The sequence below is a fragment of the Notolepis coatsorum genome (assembly GCF_963971535.1).
Source record: "Notolepis coatsorum genome assembly, chromosome: 1".
Classification (NCBI taxonomy): domain Eukaryota; kingdom Metazoa; phylum Chordata; class Actinopteri; order Aulopiformes; family Paralepididae; genus Notolepis; species Notolepis coatsorum.
The window spans coordinates 158,867,074-158,895,043 of record NC_140165.1 but is presented as its reverse complement, the minus strand read 5'-3'; the positions used below and the strand labels follow the sequence as shown (position 1 = coordinate 158,895,043).

Below are 27,970 nucleotides of genomic sequence, written 5' to 3'. Positions count from 1 at the left end.
CGCATTAAGAAGATTGATGTCATGCACATAGAATACCTGTACCGACGAGGCCAGAGGCAGCTGGAACAACTGAAAGATGTCAACACTAAACAGCTGGGCTCCTTCTCTAAGCCAAAAGACAGTTGACCTGGTCTCGCTGTGTTTCGCAGGGGAATAGCATCATCAACCTCAGGAGCTGGCGAACAGTGCCACACTTTCGCTTTTCCCCATGACTTGGCCCACACCACACCATAACACACCACACCATGATCATACCACATAGTTCTGGATTATGATTAGTTTACTCCCACTTTATGACAACCACACATTCAAACAGTATTGTTTCTGTAAAAAAAGTGTTTTTGCTGCTCATGATCGTAGTTTTGAGGTGTATTTGGATTAATTATTACATTGAGTTTTTTTTACCTTCTGAAGTCACTAGTAATGACTGCATCTACATACATCCTGCTACTATATCCACACCACCCCCTCCCTAAATAGTGTTATTGGTTAATTGAATGAAATGCTCTCCATGTGCTCTGGTGTGTTTGTGTTTTGAAGAGTATTTTCCATGGAGACTGATTGGTTCATCTCCCCATAAACCACTCCTCCAGACCACTTCTGGAAATAAGCGTTGTTCACAGATTCAACTCGCTCGCAAAATCAGTCAATAAATGTAGTTAAAGGGGCGGCTACGTGGTGCAGTGGGCAAGGCGCTCACCACGAATACTGGAGGCTGGGCTCAAACAGATCATCTCCCTGTTCGAGCCCAGCACTCCACATTAGCTGGTCGTCCGCACTAATACACATTGGCAGTATTAGGGGGAGGGAAACTGATGGGTGGGGATCGGGTGTTGTGGACAGCGACTCCTACAGGTCGGTTGGTGCGCCTGCGCAGTAGAATCAGGAAGCGACGGGGGCGGGGCCCCTCCAAAGCCCAGACCCCCGATGCTGAAAGAACGAGCCGCGCAGGTGGAAAGATGACTGCTGTTACCTTGAGTATCGGAGGGGACTCGTGCTATGTATGACTTAGTCCACATTGCAGCCGGCTTGTGGGAGGCAAGAAACAGCGTTCAAAGACAGGGGAGGGTTGAATTGGACGATACGAAATTGGGGATGGGAGAAAAATAGAAAATGGGAGAAAGTGGATAAAAAAAAATGTAGTTAATTTTGACATGTGATCTATTAAAAAAAAAACTTCAACTGAATTTCTTGCTCTTTGCTATACAGATTGGATGTTATTTGATGAACTAACTGGATCTGGATTCTTTGAAGTGACTTTATCATCTGGCTGACTTCTGCGTAATTATACAATTGTGGTTGTTTTCTTTTTAATAATAAAATGTATTTCTGTGTGTTTGACTGTGTTATTCAGTCACAATTGACTGAATAAACCTTGTTGAAAGAGGTGAAGCATAACCTAGAGACCCATAATGCTGCTCGACACAAGTGATCAAGTAAAACCAACCAATCAAAGCGGCAGAACATGTCTTCACTGATTAGAATGACAGATGATGTGTAAAACTAGATTAGCGTTATCTGTTATCGTTTTATTAAACATCAGTAGGTTGACCACATCACCAGAAACAAACACTTTAAAGTGGAATGTCACCCATTGAGAATTCACATATGTTCCTGTTATACCTCAGGACGGTTCAGTCAGTATTTGTGAACATGCACTGCGCTCTCCTAAAGCTAGAAATCGGCGAGAACCCTCCAATCGGTGATGTCACTGGGATGTAAAATCTGGGGCTGCTCCATAGACAATGAAAGACCTAGCAATGTGTAAGAGCTCGGAAACACTTAATGGGCCTGGCCTTGTAAAATCAGAGCCCAATTCATTGTCTGGAGCAGTTTCTATAAGCGGTAAATGTGTTCTAGTTTTGCAGTTAGTGTAACCTTGTCACTGGCAAATCACCATGCTTACTGTATCTACTGCAATATATTATACCTGGCTGCTGTAGCTATAATGGAATATGTTTGCATTGGCCATTATTCTGGTGATCAGAATAGTGGTTTGGGATTTTGTACATTTTAGCCAAATAGCCTTTTGTATTGTCTTCTCCCTCTTGTTTTGTTAATTTCTCCAATGAAACGCAACACAAAGTCAGCAAATGCAAAGAATAACAGATCTAGGAGATGCGGGTGGCCAAGGCACAGACTGAACTATGTGAACCAAGAGTCTTTCTTTACAGGAATGAACGTTTTTATTTTATTAACCTTCCGTCTTCCGATATCTTTCACGACACCAGGCGTCATACATTTTATCCAACCCATAAGACCATGTTAACTTTCAATAGATGGGTTTCTTGTTGGTGAACACAAGCCAATCATCGATGCTGTTGAAACACCTGTCTGAGTCAGTCCCTGAGCCGCTGCTCTCAAAGGTATAATAGAACTCTAAAGTAAAATGGTAAATGGCTGCATTTTTATATGGCGCTTTTATCCAAAGCGCTTTACAATTTGTTCCTCACATTTTACCCATTTGCAAGGTGCCAACCTGCTCATCGGGAGCAATTAGGGGTTAAGTGTCTTGCTCAAGGACACATCGACACGCTGCCCAGGAGGAGCGGGAATCAAACCGAGAACCTTCGGATTGCCAGACGACCTCCCGAGCCACTGTCTCCCCATAATAATGGAGCTCTATGGAGAAACTATGGCAATGGCCTGATTAAAATTCCAAAGAGATTAAAGCTAGAGGGGGTAGTTGCTATCTACACGGAAAGAGTGATGGGATCAGTAACCTCAGTACAGAACAAATCATGAGCCTCTAGGTGGCCGTATACACATAAGAGTCAATCGGCCCTACACACGTAGAAGACCATTGGACTCGAATGGTGTCGTGCAGTGAGGAACAGGATACTTCAGTGAACACTATGCATCTCTATTATGAGAATGGTTTTCTATGGAGAAACCAGGGCACTGCCCTGACTAGAAGAGGAAAACAATGACAAAATACTGCCTCAGATCAAAAAGATGTATTTATTTTTTTTGCAATGAAATCTACATTGATATTAGTAGAGTTTAACTTGGTTCAGTAAACTCTGCAGAGGTGTCATTTTAATGTATGTATGCCTCTTGAAACCAACATGATACTGTTCAAGGTGAATTCAACTGAAATCAAAACAAGTTATCCGTTATCTTATACTTGTTCACTACCCCCCCCCCCCCCCCCCCATCACAATCACTAAAATCAAGTTTCAGAATGTCTGAAGCAACAGAAGAAATGATCCCTGTCGACGTGGACACTGGCCGTGTTTCCATGCACATTCATGTTCCCATATTTGGCGTACTCCAGACTTTCGGTCCATATTTTGCAGCATATTAACACTATCCCTTTTACAATAGCTGGGATAAGTGCATACCGTATACCCTGACTAGCCGAGGCATGTAAATACCTCATCCCCTTCACAGGACTCCGCTGGGCAAACTAGTGAACTGCAGACGGAATTTCCTCAATATATCTTCAACTAGGTTGATAGTGTCTGCCGTTTATCAGAGCGGTGATTCTTCAAAGTGCATTCCGGGGTCCTTGAGGGGGTCCCCAGAATTTTCATATAGTTTAATATTTCATTCAGTAAAGGTTGAGGCCAATGAGAGAAAATATAAGTGACTATTCTGATCATAGGTTTGACTTTCTCCACCAGTATCCCCAGTACTAACTACAGAATGTACACAGTTATGGAATTCTGGACTTAATCATATCAACAACAAAAGTCTTCTGGGGATGGGGGTCCGCTGCCTTATGTATATCAATTAGAGGAGTCGTTGGCGTGAAAAAGGTTGAGGTCCAATACACTAGAGGTCCGTTCTGAGACACCCGGCAGAGGTTCTTGGGGGAGGCGATGTGGCCCGAGCTCTGGACAGAACACATTGGTACGTTCTATGTCCCATTATCACAACATAACCGATAAAAAATCTGCAAAATGCCCCCTTTAACTAGGATACTAGCCGTATTCAGGGAATTCATGTGCATGTAAACACACCCCATATCTGTTCTGAGAGGGAAAAATAGGGGGAAAAGTACAAAAAAATTATAATGCCAAACGTATACCCAACACAGAGCAGATATAAAAGCACATTCATATTATTAATAGATGCTTTGGAATGGATGCAGCTCAGCAAAAACACAAGCCAACAGCCTTCCCTCACATTCCGTTCATATATTATGTGAACTTTATTTACTTACATCATTAATCATCTTGGATACAGTTATCATATCCCCCCCCGCCAAAGAAAAAATAAATAAGAAAATAGCTGACTTGATTGGTCCATGAGGTAAAATGCAAAATTTAAAGGGATAGTTTGGATCTTTGGACATTAAGTTGTATGAAATACGTGCCAGTAACATAGTGGATGCAAAGCTATTAACTTACTTACCGAGTCCCGTGGTCGGAGTTCTGGTCAGGTTACGAACGAACAGGAAAGAAAACAGTCACGAAACAACATGCAACAAAATGGTGACCTATTTGTAACAAAACCACCGTCCTCCAGCACTTTAGATTCTGCTATCGCCGGTTCACAGGTAACAAGGCCTATCAGCTGTTTTAAAATGCAGGAGGACTGTGGTTTTGTGTTGGAAATGGGTAACCCTTTGGCTGCATATTGTGGTGTGGATTAAACCATTTTTGGTTAACTCAGAACCCGACCAGAACTTTGACGTAAGTAAAGTAATAGCTTTGCATCCACTACACTACTGACAAGTATTTCATACAACTTAATGTCCAAAATCCAAACTATCTCTTAAAAAAAAGAAAATGAAAAGCTGGAAAGATCAGGAAGCCTTTTTGAAAAGTCAAAGACAATAAGTGGTACACAAAATGGTAGACGTAAAAAAAGGTCATGTGAACACTGAGAAAAATGGATTTATAAAAACAAGAAGCTTGTGATTGGAGACGGGGAGGCATGATGTCACAAAGCTGTATCTTCCTCAAACAAGACCTCTCTTCCCCCCCCCCCCCACACATGCACACACACAGTGGTGTTGATTTCCCTTTCAATTTAAAGGGGTAGTCCAGATTTACCTGAAGTGGTATGAAATACTTGCCATTAGCGTAATTGATGCATGGTGGTTAGCTGACTTACTGAGACCCGTTCTGGTCCGGAGACATAGGATTCGGAAACAAAAAAGTTTGCAAACAAAAGTGTTAACCATCCACAACAGAATACAACAGTCCTCGTGTGTTTCCAACGTTTGATTCTTCTCTCAGACTGAAGCAATGTCTGAGAGAAGTTTTTGTTTCTTGAAGAAGCCAGTTTATTACTATTTAGCTAGCTGGCTAGATTCTAAGACATTGTGTCGGTCTGAGAGAGGAGTCGAGCATCGGAAACACCCAACGACTGTTCTGGACGGTTAAAAGGTTTGTTTCTATGTCTTGTTTCCGGACTCTGTGTGCCATCTGTCCAAGATGCCCAGCGCACTCGGAGTGCGGCTGGAACTTTGGCCACAGGTAAGGCATCTAATGTCTCTGCATCCATTACACTACTGGCAAGTATTCCAGACCACTTCATGTAAAAAACGAAATCCCAACTATCCTTTTAAGCAATTCACAAACTGAATTTCCTTCATAATTCAAATAATGACAGTTGTTTCGGCGTGAGAGGGTAGCCCTGTCCCACCTCTGACTGATAACTGACCGTGAAAGTTCCAACATTTCGGTTGACATGATTACTTGAATTGAAATTGATTTGACAACAACCGCAAGGTCACGCACGCATCCATATGTGCACACACACACACACAAAGTTTATCAGCTGCACAGCCTCCGTCTCATCCTAACAAGCCACCTTGTTGATTCCGACTTTTACACTGAAGTGATGATTAGATGATACACAACAAAAAAGGCCAAAATAATCTAAACAATCACATACAAAAAAACAACAAACCCAGACAGCTTAAAGCTAAATGAATAAACAGCGACCATATTACATCACCATAGTCTCTTTTTTTTCCTTCAGATATTTATTCTCTTCCTATGCACTGACCGAGGTGCGTTTGATAAAAAGAAAAAAGCAGTCCCCAGAGCAAGGTGCCAACGGTGGGTGGGGCTTTCAGAGAAAAGGGGGGAGGGGTTTGTTAGTCGGTGAACGATGAAGATTGGATCTGTGAAACACTGTCAATCAAGCAACAACATGCGTGAGCCATGGGAGGGCGCTCGTTCTGCTACCCAGGGGTGGCCCGGGCAGAATAATTTTCTGTTGAAAGAAGGAATACTTCAAAAAGAGTGGCCACCCACTTGGGACCACCCTGGGCTGTAGAACAAACACCCCTCCGTTAGCAGTTAGGGCGACAGGTTCTCCCATGGCTCGCAGGAGTGTGTAATAGTAGTAGTAGCACATAGTAGAGTAGTGATTGTTAAGACATCAGGTCTGCTTGTAGGTCTGCCTTTCTGGACCTACAGTCCAAAACCCACTCCGGTGTCTCTCTCCATCACAAGGTGGAACAGTGGCGCCACCTTGTGGTCTGGCAGTGACACCCTGGATCACGTCCAACCTATATTTGGTCACTTCAACAGGACTACATTACGATATCGTCGACAAACCCCCCCCCACTGGGGAGATGTGAACCCTGTTACTATGTCAGAAGGAATGGAAGGTGACCTCATCGTCTCTAGTCATCGTCTGCCGACTCGGAGGCGTCACAGACGTCGTCTCCTTCCGTGTCGTCACTCTTCTCTGATTGTCTCTGTCGTCTCGTTTCATCCGTCTCATATTCGGATTTCTATTTTATTTTACTAATTTATTTATTTTTAAACAGCCTGCTCCTCCCCGCACTGTCGTCTGCCTGTCCCAGAAAGTGCCAGGTGGGCAGGCAGTGTGGGTTTAACAAGCTCAGGGTGGGCCAACGTCACAGTAACTCTCCCCCATCTGTGAGCCAGCGAGAGACTCCACTGCAGCGAGACACTAAGGAGAAGCTTCCCCCTCCGCCTAGAGACCTCTCGAAGCTTCCCCCTCCGCCTAGAGACCTCTCGAAGCTTCCCCCTCCGCCTAGAGACCTCTCGAAGCTTGCCCCTCCGCCTAGAGACCTCTCGAAGCTTGCCCCTCCGCCTAGAGACCTCTCGACCTTAGCAGAAAAAAAGGATGGAAGAGCCTTCACTTTCAACCTCAAAACGAAAGAAGAGTTCTCTCTTTCAAAGACAGAAAGGAAGGAAGGAAGGAAGGAAGGGAGGGAGGGAGGGAGGGAGGGAGGGAGGAGAGAGAGAGGGATGGTGGAAGGCAGGCTCGCCTCTTGGAGGCATAGCGCCCTCTAAGGCCCAATGTGGGCACAGTCCTTGTCCTAATCCATTCCGATCCGGTTTGGCCAAGTCCAGGCCGGGCCGGGCTAGTCTGATCCGGTCCTGTCCGGTTTCGCAGGGCTCCAGACCGGGTTCTAGAAGAGGGCTTTAGAGCCCTGGCTCTCGAACTCTGACCAGGCGTCGTTGAGCTCCATGAAGATCATTTTAGCATAGTGCTCGTAGGGCTTGCCTGTGGCCTGGAGTGGGGGCAGAGACACACGCATCGTTTCTATTAGTTCTGCTTTTTTAACAGCTATTTTTATAGCCAAGTTTTAACAATGAAGTCAATGGTAAATGGTTAATGTACTGCATTTATGTAGCACTTTTACGAGTGTTTCAACCACTCAAAGCGCTTTACACTCACTCACACACAATGTAGTTTTGTATTTATGTATTACCGTATTGGTCTGAATATAGGACAACCCTGATTATAAGACGAACACTCTTTTTCAAGACTCATATTAGAAAAATACTTTTTTGAAGACCAAATCTTGTTTTTATTAAGAAAATTATTTCTGTCATTCTCCTGACCACAGCAAACCTTTCTCCGACTGTTTGCATTTTTAAAGCGGTCTCGCCATCTTCTAACATTACACTACACTGGCTGCTTTGCACTGTGTTAAGGCAGAATTACCTATTGCCGAAATGTTAACACATTGAGTGCCAGCCACGAGAAATGTCGTTATTTCATGCCATGCGTTGAGTGCCAACAATGAGAAATCGTTATTTAATCGTTATTTTTTTTATTAGCGATTTCCATTCATTTTTCATCAATCTAGCCTCCCGTTACCATTGGGGATCTATCTGAGCTCGAACAGGGAAAATACCGCCCCCTATCGTCTCTCCGGATGGTATTGCACCTATTGGATTGGACTGAATGAAATGGATGGGAAAAAAAAGAGTCCGGAATCCACATTTTACTCGTCAGGCATGTAACCGGAGACGATCCCATTCATTGCCGAGCCGCAGAACAGCGTGGAATATGTGTTTCCAGTACCCAGCGTTGGATCAATAAACGCAATCGATATTTGGAATGGCGATCAGGAATTGGAATAATCTTTTTGGAGAACATCTGATCTGAGGTAAGGAATCTATTTGACCAGTCTTGGGATAATCAGAGTTTTTTTCACCTATATCTCAGCGTGTCCCATAATTGTGTGTGTGCTGATCAGGAAATAAGAGAATCGATTTTTCAGCCCGCTTTTCTAGCGTGCATAAGTACACATATACAATCGATTATCTAGCGTTTATTTGAAAACGATTCATAAATAGGCCGAAAAATTACGTGTTTTGTGTATTCCACTAAAGCGTGATTCCTGCAGAATCACCTTTTTTTTATGGACGTTTCCAAAAACGAACGTTTTTCAAAATGGTATAAAACGGAAATGTACCAATTACAAAACAATCCGTTTCGACAATGTTGACTGCAAACAAGTCATTGATAAGCGACGGGCGTATTAGACACATAGCCATAATTTAAGATATAGTTTATGTGTTCGCAATTGTGCTCGCCCTCCCATTGACTACAGCGCCGGCACTCAAGCGCTAAATCGTGCGCCCCCTGCTGGCACTCAAAGTGTTAAGAGTGAAGGAGCGCAGCGTGACGGACAGAGAGCTCATTCTCCATGTTGATAGATTGGTCCACGCTCTCGCTCTCCGTCTCAAGACGCAGAGTGTGGGTATCCAAGATGATCTGGAGGTGTGTACACTCACGCATGTGTGAGGACGATACAGAGAAATACATTGACTTGCTTGGGGAACACTTGTTTAGCACGTTCTGTTGTGAATGTACTGCATGACATTTAAAAGTCTAGATCCTGAAAATAAGACGACACCCCTTTTTCAGATTTCTTTCTAGGAAAAAAAACGTATTTTAAAAAGTCTTATTTTCGGCACAATATAGTAGTTCTGTATTTTATTTGTGTATTAGTATAGTATAGTATAGTATTAGTATTAGTATATTTGTATTAGTTCTGTATTTGTGCATTAGTTCTGTATATTTGTATTCGTTCTGTATTTGTGTATTAGTTCTGTATATTTGTATTAGTTCTGTATTTGTGTATTAGTTCTGTATTTGTGTATTAGTTCTGTATTTGTGTATTAGTTCTACATTTGTGTATTAGTTCTGTATTTGTGTATTAGTTCTGTATTTGTGTATTTGTTTTTATGTGTGTATTCATTCTTTATGTGTGTATTAGTTCTGTATTTGTGTATTAGTTCAGAATTTGGGTATTCGTTCTGTATTTGTGTATTAGTTCTGTATTTGTGTATTTGTTTTTATGTGTGTAATAGTTCTGTATTTGTGTATTCGTTTTTATGTGTGTATTAGTTCTGTATTTGTGTATTAGTTCTGTATTTGTGTATTAGTTCTGTATTTGTGTATTAGTTCTGTATTTGTGTATTCGTTTGTGTGTATTAGTTCTGCATTTGTGGATTAGTTCTGTATTTGTGCATTAGTTCTGTATTCGTTTGTGTGTATTAGTTCTGCATTTGTGTATTCGTTCTGTATTAGTTCTGTATTTGTGTATTAGTTCTGTATTTGTGTATTCGTTTTTATGTGTGTATTAGTGTTTGTATGCATTACCATATTTTCATGAATATAAAACAACCCTGATTATGAGGACAACCCCCCCTCCTTTTTTTCTTTTCAAGATTCTCTCCTTGTGAAAACTATTTGTTTAACTTAAGATCAAGTCTAAGTCTTATATACTGTATTATCTATGAAAACATGTTAAATGCTGTATATTATATATGAAAACATGTTATATACTGTAATTATATATGAAAAATGGTATATACTGTATATTATATATACACATGTTATATACTGTATATTATATATGGGAATATGTTAATTAACCCCTGGACTATCAAGACTATTAATTACTCCCTTAATTACCCCCTGGCTGTGACTATTATCCCATGGGCAATCAATACTGTTAATTGCCCCCCGGTTGTGACTATCACAACTGTAGATTACCCCTTGGATTATTAAAACTGCCAATTACTCCCTGGGCTTCACCTAGTGATGTTGGAAAACCAGATTATGTTGAAGCTGTTGAATCCATGATGCTCTACCTTATCTGGGTGGACCACCAGCACAGCCCTCCTGTAGAACTTCTTCACCTGGTCAGGGGTCACCAGGTCAGCCATGCCAACAGGCTTCCAGCGAGTCTCCCCCTCCCACAGCACTGTGTGGAGGGTCGACATCAAAGCTCTAATGTTACGCTCTTTCCCCTCAATCCACTCCAGGATCTACACAAGGAAAGTAGACAAATTAATTAGGTGGGCACACAAGGTAGACAAATTAATTAGGTAGGCACACAAGGTAGACAAATTAATTAGATAGGCACACAAGGTAGACAAATTAATTAGGTAGGCACACAAGGTAGACAAATTAATTAGGTAGGCACACAAGGTAGACAAATTAATTAGATAGGCACACAAGGTAGACACATTAATTAGGTAGGCACACAAGGTAGACACATTAATTAGGTAGGCACACAAGGTAGACAAATTAATTAGATAGGCACACAAGGTAGACAAATTAATTAGGTGGGCACACAAGGTAGACAAATTAATTAGGTGGGCACACAAGGTAGATGAATTAATTAGGTAGGCAGACAAGGTAGACTAATTAATTAGGTATGCAGACAAGGTAGATTAATTACTTAGGTAGGCAGACAAGGTAGACTAATTAATTAGGTATGCAGACAAGGTAGATTAATTACTTAGGTGGGCACACAAGGTAGATTAATTAATTAGGTAGGCAGACAAGGTTGATTAATTAATTAGGTAGGCAGACAAGGTAGATTAATTAATTAGATAGGCACACAAGGTAGATACATTAATTAGGTTGGCACACAAGGTAGACACATTAATTAGGTTGGCACACAAGGTAGATTAATTAATTAGGTAGGCAGACAAGGTAGACAAATTAATTAGGTAGGCAGACAAGGTAGACAAATGTATTAGATAGGCACAGAAGGTAGACAAATGAATTAGGTAGGCACACAATGTAGACAAATTAATTAGGTCACGTGGGCACACAAGGTAGACAAATTAATTAGGTAGGCACACAAGGTAGACAAATTAATTAGGTAGGTACACAATGTAGATGAATTAATCTGTTAATTATTAATGAATTAAGTAATTAATGAATTAAATTAATTAAGTAAATACACAAGGTAGATTAATTAATTAGGTAGGTACACCTAGATTAATTAATTAGGTAGGTACACACAGTAGATGTGTGTGTGTGTGTGTGTGTGTGTGTGTGTGTGTGTGTGTGTGTGTGTGTGTGTGTGTGTGTGTGAGTGAGAGAGTGTATGGCTGTATTTGTGTATGTGTGTGTTTGTTTGTTTGTATGCATGTACCTGTAGTTTGAGGGGATTTGTGTGTGTGTGTGTGTGTGTATGCACCTGTAGTTTAGGAGGGTACATGCGTGTGTGTGTTTCCTGTGGTTTAAGAGGGCTTGTGTGTGTGTGTGTTACCTGTAGTTTGAGAGGGTCCATGTCTTTGGAGATCTCCTGTCGCCTCATCTCAGCAATGGTCTTGGGTCCCCTCCGGTCAGACTTGGAGTTGAACCCCTGTGTGGACAGCAGGTCCCCAAAGTCGTCCTCTTTCACCTTGGGTTTAGGACCTGTGTTTATACACAACACAATGGAAATATTAAATAAATAACACAACAAGTATAATAACTAAGTTTAAACAAGTATAAATAACACAAGTGTTTATAATGTAGGTTTGGTGATCAGAGTGGTGGTTAGGACCTCTCTGGAACCCTGCTGGCCTGGGATCATATCTCACCAGAACCTCCTCTCCTGTGTCTCTCCTACTGTCCCCCCTCTCAGCCTTCCTACTGTCTCAATAAAGAACCTTCTCTCCTGTGTCTCTCCTACTGTCCCCCCTCTCAGCCTTCCTACTGTCTCAATAAAGAACCTTCTCTCCTGTGTCTCTCCTACTGTCCCCCTCTCAGCCTTCCTACTGTCTCAATAAAGAACCTTCTCTCCTGTGTCTCCCCTACTCTCTCTCCCTCTCAGCCTTCCTACTGTCTCAATAAAGAACCTTCTCTCCTGTGTGCTCCCTACTCTCTCCCCCTCTCAGCCTTCCTACTGTCTCAATAAAGAACCTTCTCTCCTGTGTGCTCCCTACTCTCTCCCCCTCTCAGCCTTCCTACTGTCTCAATAAAGAACCTTCTCTCCTGTGTGCTCCCTACTCTCTCCCCCTCTCAGCCTTCCTACTGTCTCAATAAAGAACCTTCTCTCCTGTGTGCTCCCTACTCTCTCCCCCTCTCAGCCTTCCTACTGTCTCAATAAAGAACCTTCTCTCCTGTGTGCTCCCTACTCTCTCTCCCTCTCAGCCTTCCTACTGTCTCAATAAAGAACCTTCTCTCCTGTGTGCTCCCTACTCTGTCTCCCTCTCAGCCTTCCTACTGCCTCAAGTTGTTCAAGTTCTTTAATAGTTGTCATACAGAAGTACAGAATACTTTCATACAAAATGCTTCTTACTGTTACGCTCCAGAGACTGTGCTAGACAAGATAGTATCAAATAACATAATAACATAATATAGCATGAATTTAGAAGAAGAATGAGGTCACAGTTGTTCGGTATAGACATATGTACAATGTTCTGAGTTACCATATAATATACAATACACAATACTATGCAGTGTACTAATGTACAGTACTATCTAGTGCAAAGCAGAAATGGGATGAGGTACAATTTTAGGTACAATTTACAGTAAGGTGTACGAGTTGTAGTGCAATCCTTCATCCATAAATATAAAGTGTGGGGAGTGGGTGCTACAGTGTGTTTGTTTAAAGTGGGTGTGTGCTATAAAGTGTGTGTAGTGGGTGCTACAGTGTGTTTGTTTAAAGTGAGTGTGTGCGTGTGGATGTGTGTGCTATGTGTGTTTGGTGGTTGTTGTTGTGTAGTGTTCATTCATTGTTCGTTTAGCAGCCTGATGGCCTGGGGATAGAAGCTACTTCTGAGTCTTTCTGTGCTCGCCTTGAGACTCCTGTGTCGCTTGCCTGACGGCAGCAGTTCAAAGAGGCAGTTGTTCGGGTGGCTCGAGTCCTTAATAATTCTCTTAGCCTTCCCCTTGCAACGCTTGTTGTAAATGTTCTGGAGAGTGGGGAGCCCCCCTCCAATTGTGCGTTCGGCTGAACGTGTCACTCTTTGTAGTCTGCTTTGGTCTTTTGCAGTGCTATTCCCAAACCAGGAGGTGATGTTGCCGGTCAAGATGCTCTCTATTGTACATGAGTAGAAGTTCTTAAGGATCTTCTGGCTGACTTGGAACTTCCTTAGGCGCCTGAGGAAGTAGAGGCGTTGTCGTGCCTTCTTCACCACACTGTTAATTTAAATTTAATAAAGAACCTTCTCTCCTGTGTGCTCCCTACTCTCTCTCCCTCTCAGCCTTCCTACTGTCTCAATAAAGAACCTTCTCTCCTGTGTGCTCCTTACTCTCTCTCCCTCTCAGCCTTCCTACTGTCTCAATAAAGAACCTTCTCTCCTGTGTGCTCCCTACTCTCTCTCCCTCTCAGCCTTCCTACTGTCTCAATAAAGAACCTTCTCTCCTGTGTCTCCCCTACTCTCTCTCCCTCTCAGCCTTCCTACTGTCTCAATAAAGAACCTTCTCTCCTGTGTGCTCCCTACTCTCTCTCCCTCTCAGCCTTCCTACTGTCTCAATAAAGAACCTTCTCTCCTGTGTGCTCCTTACTCTCTCTCCCTCTCAGCCTTCCTACTGTCTCAATAAAGAACCTTCTCTCCTGTGTGCTCCCTACTCTCTCTCCCTCTCAGCCTTCCTACTGTCTCAATAAAGAACCTTCTCTCCTGTGTCTCCCCTACTCTGTCTTCCTCTCAGCCTTCCTACTGTCTCCATAAAGAACCTTCTCTCCTGTGTCTCTCCTACTCCAACTTTCCAGGACATTTCAGAAAATGTTACAATAGTTTTATTTCCTCGGTTTCCGAAAAACTCTTCTAGTGAAGAGTAGAAAAGGTGAATGTCGTCGATATGTTTCCATAGCTACTGTACTCCTCCACATTTTGCTGCGTTAGATGTCTGTGAAATACTCAATTCTACCAAGAGAACAGTTACAGCAGCTCCCTTACCGAAGCCAGGCCCACGCACCCCCCTTTCGGTCCGTTCCCCAATGACGCTAGGAAAGTTGAGGTTGTAGTTAGGTTTGGGAGGCTGGGCGGGGGTGGAGGAGGGCTTAGGTCCAGATCCGGACATCCAGGGTTTGGTCGGGGCCAAGCTGGGTTTTCCAGGCTGCCAGGCCTGGGACTGGGCCTGTGCCTTAGAGGAGGAGGAGGAGGAGGAGGAAGAGGGAGGGGCCTTGGAGCTGAAACCTGGACCAGAAAAACTGGTGCTGGATGAAGCTGTAGAGGAGATGGAGGGAAGAGATTTAGGGGGGGGGTCTATCTACACATTTTTGCAAGGATCTCTCAAATTTGGTTATCAAAGAGTTGTGACAAGGACATGTACTGGGGGTGGGACATTTTACAGTTGAACAAACTATATTATTGTATACATTTACATACTGTATATATTATTTATGAAAGAGGTGAAAATATCTTATTTATACTGCATGCAAAAAGACAACAGCCTGAATCCGCATGACACTGGCATAAATTGACATAAAGCCCCCTTTGCTTGATCCTCCAATCACAACTGTTGATGTGTGAGGTTCCAATGAGCACCGGTATCTTCAAATATCAAACCCCTTTGATGTCCATGAAAAAGGAAATAATAGAAAAAGTTTGCTCGACTGGAGCAAATATTTATCCACTTTACCAGTGAGCTAGCATGACATGGCGGTTATCTATGGAGTCCTCAACATCTCTGGTTCCATTATGATACCAGTGTTCACACTAGCTTAAAGCAGGGTTCCTGCAGATTTCAACAAGTAGAATTAAAATACTTGAAAATGACTATAAGAAGTATTGTTGGAGGGGAACTGGCTATTACTGTACTGCTTACTTTGCAGCCGGGACGTCTCCCCCAAAACACAACACAGCGGTACAGAGAAGGTATCGCTGTAACCCAGTGGTAAATTGACAGTAGGTCAAACGCTCCACGCGCGCGCATGCACAGTTTTTTTTGGCTGCTCTCGTCCTGCAGCTGGATACTATTGCCTCACAGCGCGGCCGTCAGCGCGCGGCCCAGAGAGTGCCGCTGGCTCTGCGGCTCTGCGGCTGCATGCTTCTCCGGGAGTCCGGTTGGATAATGCCATGTAAAAAGCGATTGCGCGTATCGGTGATAAGCCAATATCGGCCCACCAATATATGGATCTGGCAGGTTGGAGGATCAGTCTAAGCCATAATGATTAGGGTTCGTGTTGGTACATGGTATGTTGTTTATCAGTAGTAGTTGTGGTAATTCATGATGTATTTCTGTATGTTTGTGTCCCAGGGAGACACCAGGGCCCTGTTCCCCGTACCTGGCTAACTGAGTTAGTAGGGGTGGGAATCACCAGTTTCATCACGATACGATACGATATCGATTCTTTGGACAACGATACGATATTTTCCGATATCACAAAGTCTGCCACGATACGATACGATTCGATTCAGGTGCCTGCGATCGATATGAGGCGATATTATATGCCCATTTAACACAATCAGTAACATTTAAATCAACAAAAAAAAAGGCAATGGAAATATCATGACATTTTTATTTTTGATCTCTTTCAGACATTTAAATGAAAATGAAAATAGACCTCCTGTTCACTGTTTTTGGTTAGTTTTTTTTTTTTTTCTCGATATTAATATCCTATCACAGTGCTGTATTTTGGCTGGAAAAGGCATATTGGGAGTCAGAAGGTGCAGTACCGGCCAGATCCTGTTAGTGGGGCTATCTCGAGAATGCAGTAACTCCCCCTCCTTCCCAGTCCCTAGTGGACCTCTGCTGTTCTATCGCTCTATCAGCTTAGCTTAGTTAGCTCACGCTAACGCAACGCTCATTTCGGTATTTAACGCGACGTGGGCATAAAGGAATGGCGAGGATGGAAAGCATGTTAGATGCATTTGACCCCTTGTGGGGAAAAAAACAACAGGCACTTATTTCGGGCAAAATAGGCGGACTCTGAAGCAATGCTGTCTAACGTCTACACATGCTGAGCTACTGTTGTTGCAGCCGGGCGGATATGCTCACAAGGGGATTTTCAAAATAAGAGTATCGCAATATGAATAGATCTTTTTACGTTGCATCGATCCTATTTGATAATTGATAATAGATCGATATATCGATCTGGATCGATGTATCGTCCCACAGGATAATTTTCAGGATAACTTGACACAAGTCTGACTTTTCGGTTCCCCGAAGCACGTTTGTCTAAATCACTATAGCAACAGATCAAGAAGTTTGAACCTGCTCCAGCGCAGGGTTTAGTTCAGTTAGCTGGATAAACTGGCCACACCCTCGCAAAAAATGCCAGCGCCCTTCCTCAGATCCCATTATACGATTCTGAATTAGGCTTGGGCGGTATGACGGTATACCAGGGTATTTAGAAATCCCGACGGTATTGAAAATCAATACCGTCCGTCACGTCAAAATCACAGATGCGCTTCAGTTTCTATAACAGTGAAACAGAGTTTTGAGTGTAGTGCACACACGCGCCAGCAGAGGGCGAGACCGCTCTAGTGGAGCGAGTGGGTCACAACGGTGTTCACGTTTTACGGTAATGTTGCAACAGTGCTGTGAAAATACCGTAAAGCGTTGTGACGAGAGTTGGTGTGTGTTGTTGTGGAGCAACTGCTGGAGCAAGCAAATAATCCGTCTCTTATTATATGTGAACTAAAGAGTACAAGGTTTACACAACAGCTCCCACCCGCCTTTTTTTTTTTTTTTTATCCACTTTTTCTCCCATTTTATATATTTTCTCCCATCCCAATTTTCGTATCATCCAATTCAACCCTCCCCTGTCACGAACGCTGTTTCTTGCCTCCCACAAGCCGGCTGCAATGTGGACTAAGTCATACATAGCACAAGTCCCCTCCGGTACTTGAGGTAACAGCAGTCGCATCTTTTCACCTGCGCAGCTCGATCTCTCAGTGGCGAGGAGTAACGCGTGGGAGGCTCACGCTGCCCCCGACACTTCCTGATTCCACTGCGCAGGCGCACCAACCGACCTGTAGGAGTCGCTGTCCACAACGCCCGATCCCCACCCATCAGTTTCCCACCCCCTAATACGGCCAATGTGTATTAGTACGGACGAACCAGGTAAACTGAAAGCAAATGTAGAGCGCTGGGCTCGAACAGGCGAGCCCAGAGTCTCCAGATTTCGTGGCGAGCGCCTTGCCCACTACGCCACGTAGCCGCCCTCCCCCACCCGCCTTTTATTGTATTTGTACTGTCCTGTACTATCCGCTGTCAGCTGTTTATCTCTCTCTGTGAGCTACTGAGCTTGAATAACTAGCGTTAGCTCACGTTAACTAGCGTTAGCTCTGCGGCTAATCTTAGATTACCCTGAACTAAATCAATGACTAGGTTATAAAGCATTAGAGTAGTTTTCACTGCACATAGAAGTAGCCAAACAACGGGAGCATTTCGGGAGAATATGACCAAAAATAGTCTGCCATGGCTAGATGCTAACGCTAAAACGGTGCGGGCTTCTACCGGTGCGGGACTACCATTCTGAGAGCTGACGATGATTTGTTTACTTGGTAACACGGGTTGGGTTGTGTTGGGTTGTGTTGGGTTGTGTTGGGTTGCCGCCCCTCCCCCCCCCCCCCCCCCCCCGCTGATGAAAATGAAAGTCATACGTCAAATACCGTGCACCGGGGTATTATGTCATAAAGGGTTTGACGGTGTGAAAAAAAGGATACCGCCCAAGCCTATTCTGAATTATGTTTTTTTTTTTAAACTTTATTTTTTAGCGTTTATCGCTTTTCTGGTCAAGCATGACCGACAGTTGTAGGGTGAAACGGGAGAGAGAGCAGGGGGAGACATTCGGCAAATGACGGCGAGCCCGGGAATCGAACTCGGAGTCAACCAGATCCGTGACGCAGCACGGAGTCCCGCAACGCAGCGCGGTAACATGGTGTGCTACTGGAGCACCCCTTGAATTATGTTTTTGTGCTTCGTTTTTCTAGAGGGGACTTTTGAAATGTAAAATAATAGACCTAAAATGCTGATAATAAATCATATTCAGCCTATGGATTTACTTTGGCCTAAATAATGCACGTCATATACGGCGCTCGCGAGTCGCGACACACACTATGTGGTTATTTTAATAACGGAGCATTGCAAATGTGAATCCCGCGGGCATATTTTTTATGAATGAAACTTTGTCCGAAATGGTGTGGGAGCCGTTAAGAAAGCCGGTTCCAGGGGAGCTCCAGTAGCTCACCACGTACCGCGAGTGCTATTTCAGCGCCGTGGACAACCGCGCTCGCGCGGATCTGGGGCTGAGCGCGTTCGAATCCCGGACGGCAGCCGTGCCTTTCCCAGAGTGTCTTTCCCCCCCATCTGAACCCTTTCAGCCTGCTCTGTCGGTCGAACTTGACCAAGTATGAATGCGAAGAAAAAAGCGATAAACGCTAAAAGAACCAGGTGACTGGTCAAAGTAAAAAAAAAAAAAAAAAGAAAGCCGGTTCCCCAAGGGAAATCGGCTAGGCAGTTGGCTAATTGGGCGTTTGGCTCCGATTCGTTTCATATTCTCCGCTGTGGATGTATTTGCTAAATTGAAGCGTCTTTATGCGTGGATTGTGGATGTGAATTACGACAAATCTGAATCTGTGGATTGTTGAATTGTATCACTGTCACTCACGTTATTGTGATATTGTAACTGGGATTAATAATGTCTGAGGAGATGAGCTGTTTTGACGGATTTGATGACGTGGACGTGACTTGAGAAAATGAATGAGCAATTGCAAGCCTTTGACGTTTTGATGAATGAATTTGAGAAAATGCATTTAGCTGTTCAAGCACTGTTATCTGATGATGAACAAGAGGGTGATGAACATGACTGGTGTCACTGGTATAAACCAAAGGTTAATCAATTCAATGCATGTATGGATGATGTCCGAAACAGATTAAAACCTGATTAATAGTGAAACTGTATAGCCTCCAAGCCTCTCTGACACGTTATTTCGGGGGTCGCGCCTTGAAAACGTTGGGAACCATGTATTTATATAGTACATGATACCTAAGCGCATACTTCATTTCATTTCAAACCTTTATTTATACTCGTGAAAGCACTGAGGTTTCCCTCATTTACAGTGATGACCAGTACAGATATCCTCATAACTATCTATTAATTCGTATCAATTAGATACTATTTGGGCTTGTTTTTATCTACTTATTCTGAAAGAGTTGAACTAATTATTTTTGCTAGCAAGATCTCATTCGATTATTCATTCCATTAAGCCTACTGCCAGCAGGCACATTTAAAGAAATATAATCTGATTGATTGGGGTAATGATTTTGATTTTATTTTATTAAGGATCCCCATTAGCTGGTGCCATAGGTGCCAGCTAGTCTTCCTGGGGTCCACACAAAAAAATACAAAAACCATAGTTATATGAGTATAGCGAGCGCTCTGCACTCTAGTGGAACTATCCCTTTATCCAATCTAACACTGAATAATTTTTCTCCACATGTACACACCCATCCGCCTGGCCACACCCACATCCGCTCCTCTACATAAGCGGGGTCGTGGCCATACTAACAGCTCCTTCCCAAGTCTTTCACCACCAAAGGCGAAGACCACGGGGTCCTCAGTGAGTCAGTGCAGAGCGCTCGCTATACTCATATAACTATGGTTATAGGATAACCGTATGTTATATTATCGTATAGCTTACGCTCTGCACTCTAGTGGAACACAGGAGCTGAGCAGAGCGGAAGCTCGACAAATGTACCCGCTGAGGCCCCCCACAACCATCAGAACCTGGGAGGACCCGAGCCCCCGGACCCCCCTAGAGGGGGACGGGAGGGAATCGGATCAGACTGTGCAAAGAGGGTTTAGCACCTCAACGCACAGGGTGAGCAGATCGTGGGACTTACCTTCACACAGAAAGACCCGCGACCACTCAGGCGCGCATCCCACATGCCACTAGGGAACGAACGGGAAGAAAAAACTCTGTTACAGCCCCTAACATCACAGGGTCAAAGGTCAAGAACCCAATCCCGTGCCAAGGCCATAGCAGCGGAGCGCGTTGGAGGACCCAGCCCCAGGAACAGCCTGAGGGCCAGAACCCCCCGAAAAGGGGGCTTGGTGAGGCCAACGATGCCGTAGCATCGAGACCCCACCAGACGGTCACTAGTGACACCACCCCCCACATCGCCAGTGTATCGGACAGGGCCCAATCCAAGAGCAGGCTCTTCCCCCCTACAGCACGCCGCCCTGAAGCACTCCACAGAGGCTACACCCCCACAACACTGTGGGGCCAGTCGGCGCACCGGGGAGACAACCCCCAAGAGGTTGATCCCTCAATCCTGGCAACAGGCCAAGAGCATAACTTGACCTGTGCCCAGAGCACTGCGGACTAGACAGGCGCCTAAGGGGTCTACTGTGAAAACAGCACCCCGGCGGAAGGGGTGTTCGGTATGCTGTGCACCATGTCGCAGCCTCCACAAAACCCAAACCCTTAGAGAGGTCGAGGTCCAAGAGAAGGCTGACACGATTGGCAGACGTCATGAAAATTGCGGGGGGGCACTCGCAGGCAGACGGGGTCAAGCCCGGCCTAAACCCGAGAGTCGACTCTGCTACCAACACACCAGGGAATCAACCACACCCCTATGTTTAGTTTAACAGGAGGCGGTTGTTCCCTTAACCCCGCCAAGAAAAAAACTCCGAAACACAACTGCGCATATACACCGGCTATACAGGCAGTACAAGTGTTTCAGTTTTCAAGAAGGGGTTAACCCAGGCCAACAGGTCGACGAGAACGAGTCCGGACCTGGGCCCGGCGGACCGGGACGTACACAGGGATGCCAAAGGGGTTCAATAGAAACCTCCTCGACAGCCCCCTCCCAGCCCTGCCGAGCAGGGGAAGGGAGGGGCGAAAATGAATGGAGAAGGACCAGGCCCCTTAGCACAGCACAAGGTACAACACAATATGGACCAAGCAACTGCGAAGGATAACTCGTAGTGACATACCCACGACACACACCTCCATAACATCAATCCCCGCGACGCCCGGGCCAACCCTGCATTTTCCCCCCGAAAAAGCACAAAGTCCTTCAGGGTACCAGAACAACAGATCTGCGCCCCAGCCAGGGCTGTACGTTAACTTTTTTTGCACATAGCACTGGTGCTACAGAGGTTGATAGTTTTGTAGCACAGGCCAAAATCTTGTAGCACGAGTATAAAACGTCTCTAAAATCTCTAAAAACAACCACAAGTAGTGCAGCTCATTACTTAAATAGGTATGTGACTGGCAAGGGACATGAATCTTGCATACAGGGCACACAAAATCCAAACTTTAACAAGAAATGCTTTTAGACAAATTCTTTCTTTATTTGCCCATAATGTAAAACAAAAAGAACAAGGACATAACCATATAACCGATATGAAGCAGTCCGAGACCAGGCAGCGCTGGTGTGGACTCAGATTACAGGGAAAGCTAGAAACCAACCTAGAAACACCTAGAACCAACATAACAAATAGATATAATGCATACAAACACCTGTACATATTTGTGGAACCAAATAAATAAATGTATTATTATTATTATTATTATTATTATTATTATTATTATTATTATTATTATTATTATTATAATTATTCGTGTGTGTGTGCGTGCGTGTGTGTGTGCACTGCACACGTGTCACAGTTCCAGCATCATGTCTGCTGGCCACTTTTTCAGATCCACACACACACACACACACACACACACACACACACACACACACACACACACACACACACACACACTATTGCATTAATCAGAACTAAGTACAAGGAACTCTGCATGAATGAAAAGGGCTTTATAAATAAAATGAATTATTATTATTATTACCTTATTTGCATATTGTCTCGTTATTAGATAGATAGATAGATTGATTGATAGATAATTAATACTTTATTGATCCCGGAGGGGAATTTAAGTAGCCATACGATGGAGTTCTTTTTACAGAGTAAAATTAGCGGCTTAAATTTAGTGAACAGCATTTCTTCCTTGGCGATGCAATATGCCACATTCATCTTAAACTTTACCTCACGGAGATCAGCATCATCCGCTCTGGTCGTCTGTTTACTCAGCGAGTGCAAGAGGGTGCCGGCCCGCGCTCAGGAGTTTGTTTAGCGTTGAAGGCATCCCGGGCAAGAATGTGTCGATGGGACGTATTGTGTTTATTAATGTTATCCCTTTTTAGGATATTGTTACCCGCGAGTCAAGGGATTCTCTGATCGGATCTTTTCCGGAGTCTCCCGGCACCAGTGACAGAATAATAATAGCTGTGCTTCCTCATTAAAAAATATCCACGGAAAATCATTTTCCCACTCTGCGTTATATCTGTACATCTTGTTAATCTTCTCCTTTTGTCTCGTTTCTATTAACGGTGGTCCCTCTCGGGCTCGTTTGGGGTTTTGATCTTGTACTTCTTTTGTTTGATTTAATACCTTAAAAAAGCGCTTCATCTTGTCGAAGTCACCCAGTCAGTGTACATTGAGCTCGCAACTTAGTCGCGGGGATATTGTTCGCTAGGGATTATGGGATTTGGTGTTTGATTATGGACTCTACGCGAGACGGGACATTGTTTTTAATCGCACGAGACTACAAGTACCAAGTGGATAGCGTGGCGCTGTGGTCCATTCAATTTACCGTCACACTTTATTTTTTTTTGCTTGCTCCACGGGCCATCGCACCAGTGCTACTGAAGTCAATTCATTCATCGCACAGACTGACGTCAGTGTCGCACGTGCGACATATATGTCGCAATGTACAGGCCTGGACAATGGGTTAACTGACCTGGTCCGGCGCGACCAGAACCAGTCCCGTGTCCTAGTCACGCCGCCATCCCCAATCCTAAGAGGGGGGTAGGTACGCGTGTCGATCTAAAACATCACAGAGGGCGCCACCAAGACGGTCAGAACACGAACGCACCGTACCCGGTGGCCCACCCCATGGGCGTGAGACCCCTCCGCCAATGCTTTGATCTATCCGTCATCTCCCCCCAGAGATGAGCGTGAGTTCGTCGAGACTAACCTAGTACACTGGCGCTCGGAAGAGATAAAATCTCCATCTCAGTTGCTCGTACAAAAAACGGCGTTTTTATAAATGAGCAACCAAAGTGCGCCAGCCCATGCGTGGTTCCACACTGAAAGCACCCAGGGCCAGCGCCATGTACACGTTGAGACCCAAAACATCAATGGTAATTCTAACAAGAAACCAGATAACGTTCCCTCCACGCCGCCTGGGACGAGCGGTAGGAAGCTGGCCAAAAGACACAGATATGGGTCCCATATTGCATGTCGCTCTATTGGTTGGACTCTTATTATTATTACTTGTATTATGCACATCGTTGCGGGCGAGAACCCCCGCATTTCACTGTATACCTGTATGCCGTGACAAATAAAACTCTTGTATCTTGTATAGGACGCGTCCGAGGGAAAAAACCCTGTCAACACTTCTCTGTATAAAAGAGAGGAGACAGGGAACCCCCAGAGAGACCACCCACGTGAGTAATAATTGAAAAGATATATGTAAACATTGAGCCACGTGACCAAAAGCTCAACACATATGCAATAGAGAGCAGAGCAGAAAACAAGTTTCCAATGCACCGCATAACTCAATCTTGACAATGACAGTGGTCCACAATATGGAGCCTGAAAAAAAACTCACGGAAGTCTCATGACCAATTGAAACGCGTGACGTATTCTATGGCCGGGGAAATTCTGTGACCCACCTGTCAAATATGGCGTGGGACCAGGGAACTACCCCCCCCCCCCTTTGACGCACTGACTCGACAGCGTGACAGGAAGACAGAAGAACAGGAGGTCCAACCACCTGGCCAATCAGTAAAAAGGGGGGAGGGGTTTATCAGTTCATCCCCTCATGACCCCATACCCCGGATACGATGAAAATAACAAGCAGCACATGATACCTTATCTAGCATGCTACATGAAAAAGCGTATATCCTCTAGGATAAGCTCAACCATTGTACGCCAGCCACAGACGATAAACTCGTTTGTGAAAAAACTGTTTTTTATACAAGGCTTTAGGCTCATGTGTGAACACGTCACCCGTGTTTTCATACTTCACCAAGTAAAGAGAAAACAACAGACATTTAAAGAGAGGGTCAAAGACCTCGGTACAAGCTACATATGTGATTACTTCTGCAGGCTAACACTCTAACCTAGTTGTGGACTCGATGCCATGTTTCCCAAACGTAACAGAATACACACAACCCCCTCAGATAAAAAAGGTAAAGTTCACTCTTACTACTGCAAGAAGAACACCGTCTTCTTCATGATGAGGGAAGACAAGTCTTTCGACCGAGTGCTAGCCACAGGCCGACCAGAAACACAATTTTCAAGAAAACTGTCCTACTCCCTAAGCAAACACAGAACCCCACAGCTAGGTGAGGGTTATACATCGTATCCCCAATATATAGTGAATAAACACACATTCTGTAACAAAAAACAGTCCCTCACCAGGAGGGACTTTTTTTTAAATTTAATAACAAAATCATATGTTGGGGGGGGGGGGGGGGGTAAACAGGGGAGTCACTAGCGGCGCCTGCCGCTTGCAGAGCGCTGCTTTCCCCCACGGGGAGCCGGCCCGGAGGAACGGTTCTGGGAAGCCTGGTCACGACGATCCCTACCGTTACCTCCGGGCGTGGGGCGGCTGGCTGCAGCGGACGAGGGACTCCCTCCACTCCTGGCCTTCTTCGCAGAGGGTCCCGCGGTGGTGGCGGAGGCAACGGTCGCGGTCCTCTGCCGGCGTTGCTTCTTCCGGACATCACCGGTGGCATCAGGTCGGGGGAAATGGGGCTGGAGCACGGAGCATGGCCGACCCGAATAGCCCAGCATCGGAGAGGGGGGCCGGAATCCTCCTCTGTTCCGGCACCCGCGCCTGCTCCAGCCAAAGATGACGCTGGGAGAGAGTGGCCAGGGCGCGCTCCTTCTCGGCGGCTATCGCCTGCTGGGATGGCTCCAGCCGCCTGGGCGTGAAGGTATCGTTGATGGTCATCCAATACTGACCCGCCCGCCATCATCCCCGACATGTAGCGCGCTAGCTGCGTGATGTTGGAGGTCGCAGCTAGGCTCTGAGTCGCGGCGATGTACACCTGGTCACTCCAATTAGCCAACTGCCTAGCCGATTTCCCTTGGGGAACCGGCTTTCTTAACGGCTCCCACACCATTTCGGGACAAAGTATGGCTGACATCGGGCTATCAAGTCGAGGCACCCCGTCCTTTAGCCCCTGGAACAAACCCACCACCCGCGTGACTGGCACGTAGGCGGGGTAAGGCCAACAATGCGGGAGATTACCTGTCCCTGTGTCACGTAGGCCTCCATTGCTGGGAAGAATGGGCAGACAACGCCCGTCTCTCTCACAGGACAACGTTGCCAGAGATGACCTATCATGTCATCAGGAACAGGTGCTGGCAGTGGCTGCGGCAACGCCACGCCATTAGCGGCTGCCGCCATGAGCTCGGGGAACAAGGCAAGCAACGCCCCTTGCGTACCTCCCTCCACGTCACTCGCGTCCCTCACATACGGGAGGCTGCCTCGGGCGCCACCGTCCGACGCGGCAGATAGCTGGGCATCTTGTCTCGGGGTCGGAGGTTCTAACCCAACACTGGAGTACAAGGGACCCCAAGGAGACGCAACACTCCCTGCCACTCCCCGTCTCTACTGGGGCTTCGAACAAGAGAGCTCTCGCCCCCTCCATGTAATCCTCAGTCTCCATCGGAAATGGAGAAGAGGCAAGAGAACTCTCGTCCGGCTCCAGCGCAACACTAAAGCCAGGACGTTCGCCCCTGCTGCTCGCCGCCTTACGACGAGAGCGAGCCGAGGCGAAGAGTCTGCGACGCAAATCCCCGGCTACCAGAGGAGCGGTCGGCCTTTCGGCCGACTGTCCACTGGCGGGGGAACCAGGGGCGGAACCAGGCCATCTCACAGGAGATGGAGGCTCAACGGCCCCTCGGCGAGGCAAACTCAACACCGGGCGCCGCCCAGGCGTATCTGGCTGCCACGACCGCGGAGCCAGAGACGCCCCACGGAGGACGCGGCGATAGTGAAGCGCTAGTGAAGGGTGACGTTGCGAGCGTCTAAACCAGGGCTATTCAACTGGCGGCCCGCGGGCCAGATCCGGCTCGCGGGATGATTCTGACCGGCCCGCCAAAGATTACATGATAAAAAAAAAATATATATATATATATATATATATTTTTACTTTTTTCTTTTCATGTCAACGTTAACACGCACTATTGAGCCAAAAGTCACTCAATTAATGACAGATTTCATTGATAAATTGAGGGAAAACTTTGCAAGTCGATTTGATGAATTTGACATGTTCAGAGAATTGATGCATTTTGTGAGCAACCCATTTGCCAATGTAGCTGCTATTTCCACAAAAGGACAAGAGTTCCTTGCATCACTTCACATTGATGAAGGTCTCCTGCAACTTGAAATAATTGACATGCAAGCATCATCTGCTCTGAAGCAGGCACTTGAGAATGAATCCACCACAACATTTTGGATAAAGTGTATTCATGTCAAGACATTCCCCAAAATAAAAACGCTGGCAATATCTGTGCTAACAATGTTTGGCTCAACATACACCTGTGAATCCAGTTTCTCTCACATGAATGCCATTAAAACAAGCAACGTGCCTCCTTGACAAATGAGCATTTGCATCACTGTTTGCAGGTAGCCCTCACTTCCTATGAACCCTCTTTCTCTGCCATTGCCCAGTCAAAGAAGTGCAATCGCTCTCATTAGATGTGTGTATGTAGGCTAGGCCTGTCTGCCCCCCACCCCCCTGATGTTTGAGAGTTAAGAGTGGACAATAAGTGCTAATAAGATGCTGTGATTTGCTGTTGTTGCACAGACATGAAGCACTTTTTCATAAGCTATAGCTGCACTATAAATGTGTTTTTTTGTTCAAGTGTTGATGTTAGAATGTTCAGATGCACATCATGCACTTGTTTGTTTTTTATTTTATTTTTATATTGAAATGTTGAAGAGGAGATGTTGCAGTTGTTGCACAGTCATAAATGAAGCACTTTCTGCAGGAGATGTTGCAGATGTGGCACATAAATGAAGCACTTTTTTTGAAAAGTATACTACTTTTGCAATGTAGTTAAATAAAAGTTGTGAAAATGTGGTTGCGTGTTGTGTCAAGTGTACATATATTCATAGCACGGGGAGGCGCCGTGGCAGTCCGGCCCCTGGCCCCTTGGGTTTCTGACAATGTGGCCCCCTGAACAATTTAGTTGAATAGCCCTGGTCTAAACCCTCCGATGGTGCAAACATTATCTCTTCGTTTTTCTCGTAAAATTGCGAGAGAGAAAAACAAAGATACAATGTCAACGTAGCTCCTTTCCAACAACTATTTCGGCACTAAACTCAAAGTGGTGTATAGTCACTTCTACGGTGGTGAAAATAGGGAAGGAGCTGTTAGTATGGCCACGACCCGGCTTATGTAGAGGAGCGGATGTGGGTGTGGCCAGGCGGGTGGGTGTGTACATATGGAGAAAACATTTTCAGTGTTAGATTGGTTAAAGGAATAGTTCCACTAGAGTGCAGAGCGTAAGCTATAC

The 27,970-nt window shown here is 45.2% G+C and overlaps 1 protein-coding gene across 3 annotated transcripts in view; it reads right to left on the bottom strand.

The window, feature by feature from the left end:
• Positions 1 to 3,172: 3,172 nt before the first annotated feature.
• gak (cyclin G associated kinase) overlaps positions 3,173 to 27,970 on the bottom strand; it is a 180,278-nt gene continuing 155,480 nt past the window's right edge. For all 3 annotated transcript variants that reach the window (XM_084329893.1, XM_084329894.1, XM_084329895.1), the window contains 4 exons: positions 14,367 to 14,636; positions 11,747 to 11,895; positions 10,332 to 10,508; positions 3,173 to 7,450 (listed from right to left, as the gene is read on the bottom strand). In XM_084329893.1, the coding sequence (XP_084186019.1) occupies positions 7,349 to 7,450; positions 10,332 to 10,508; positions 11,747 to 11,895; positions 14,367 to 14,636 (698 nt within the window). In that variant the 3' untranslated portion in view covers positions 3,173 to 7,348. The remainder of the gene's footprint in view (positions 7,451 to 10,331; positions 10,509 to 11,746; positions 11,896 to 14,366; positions 14,637 to 27,970) is intronic.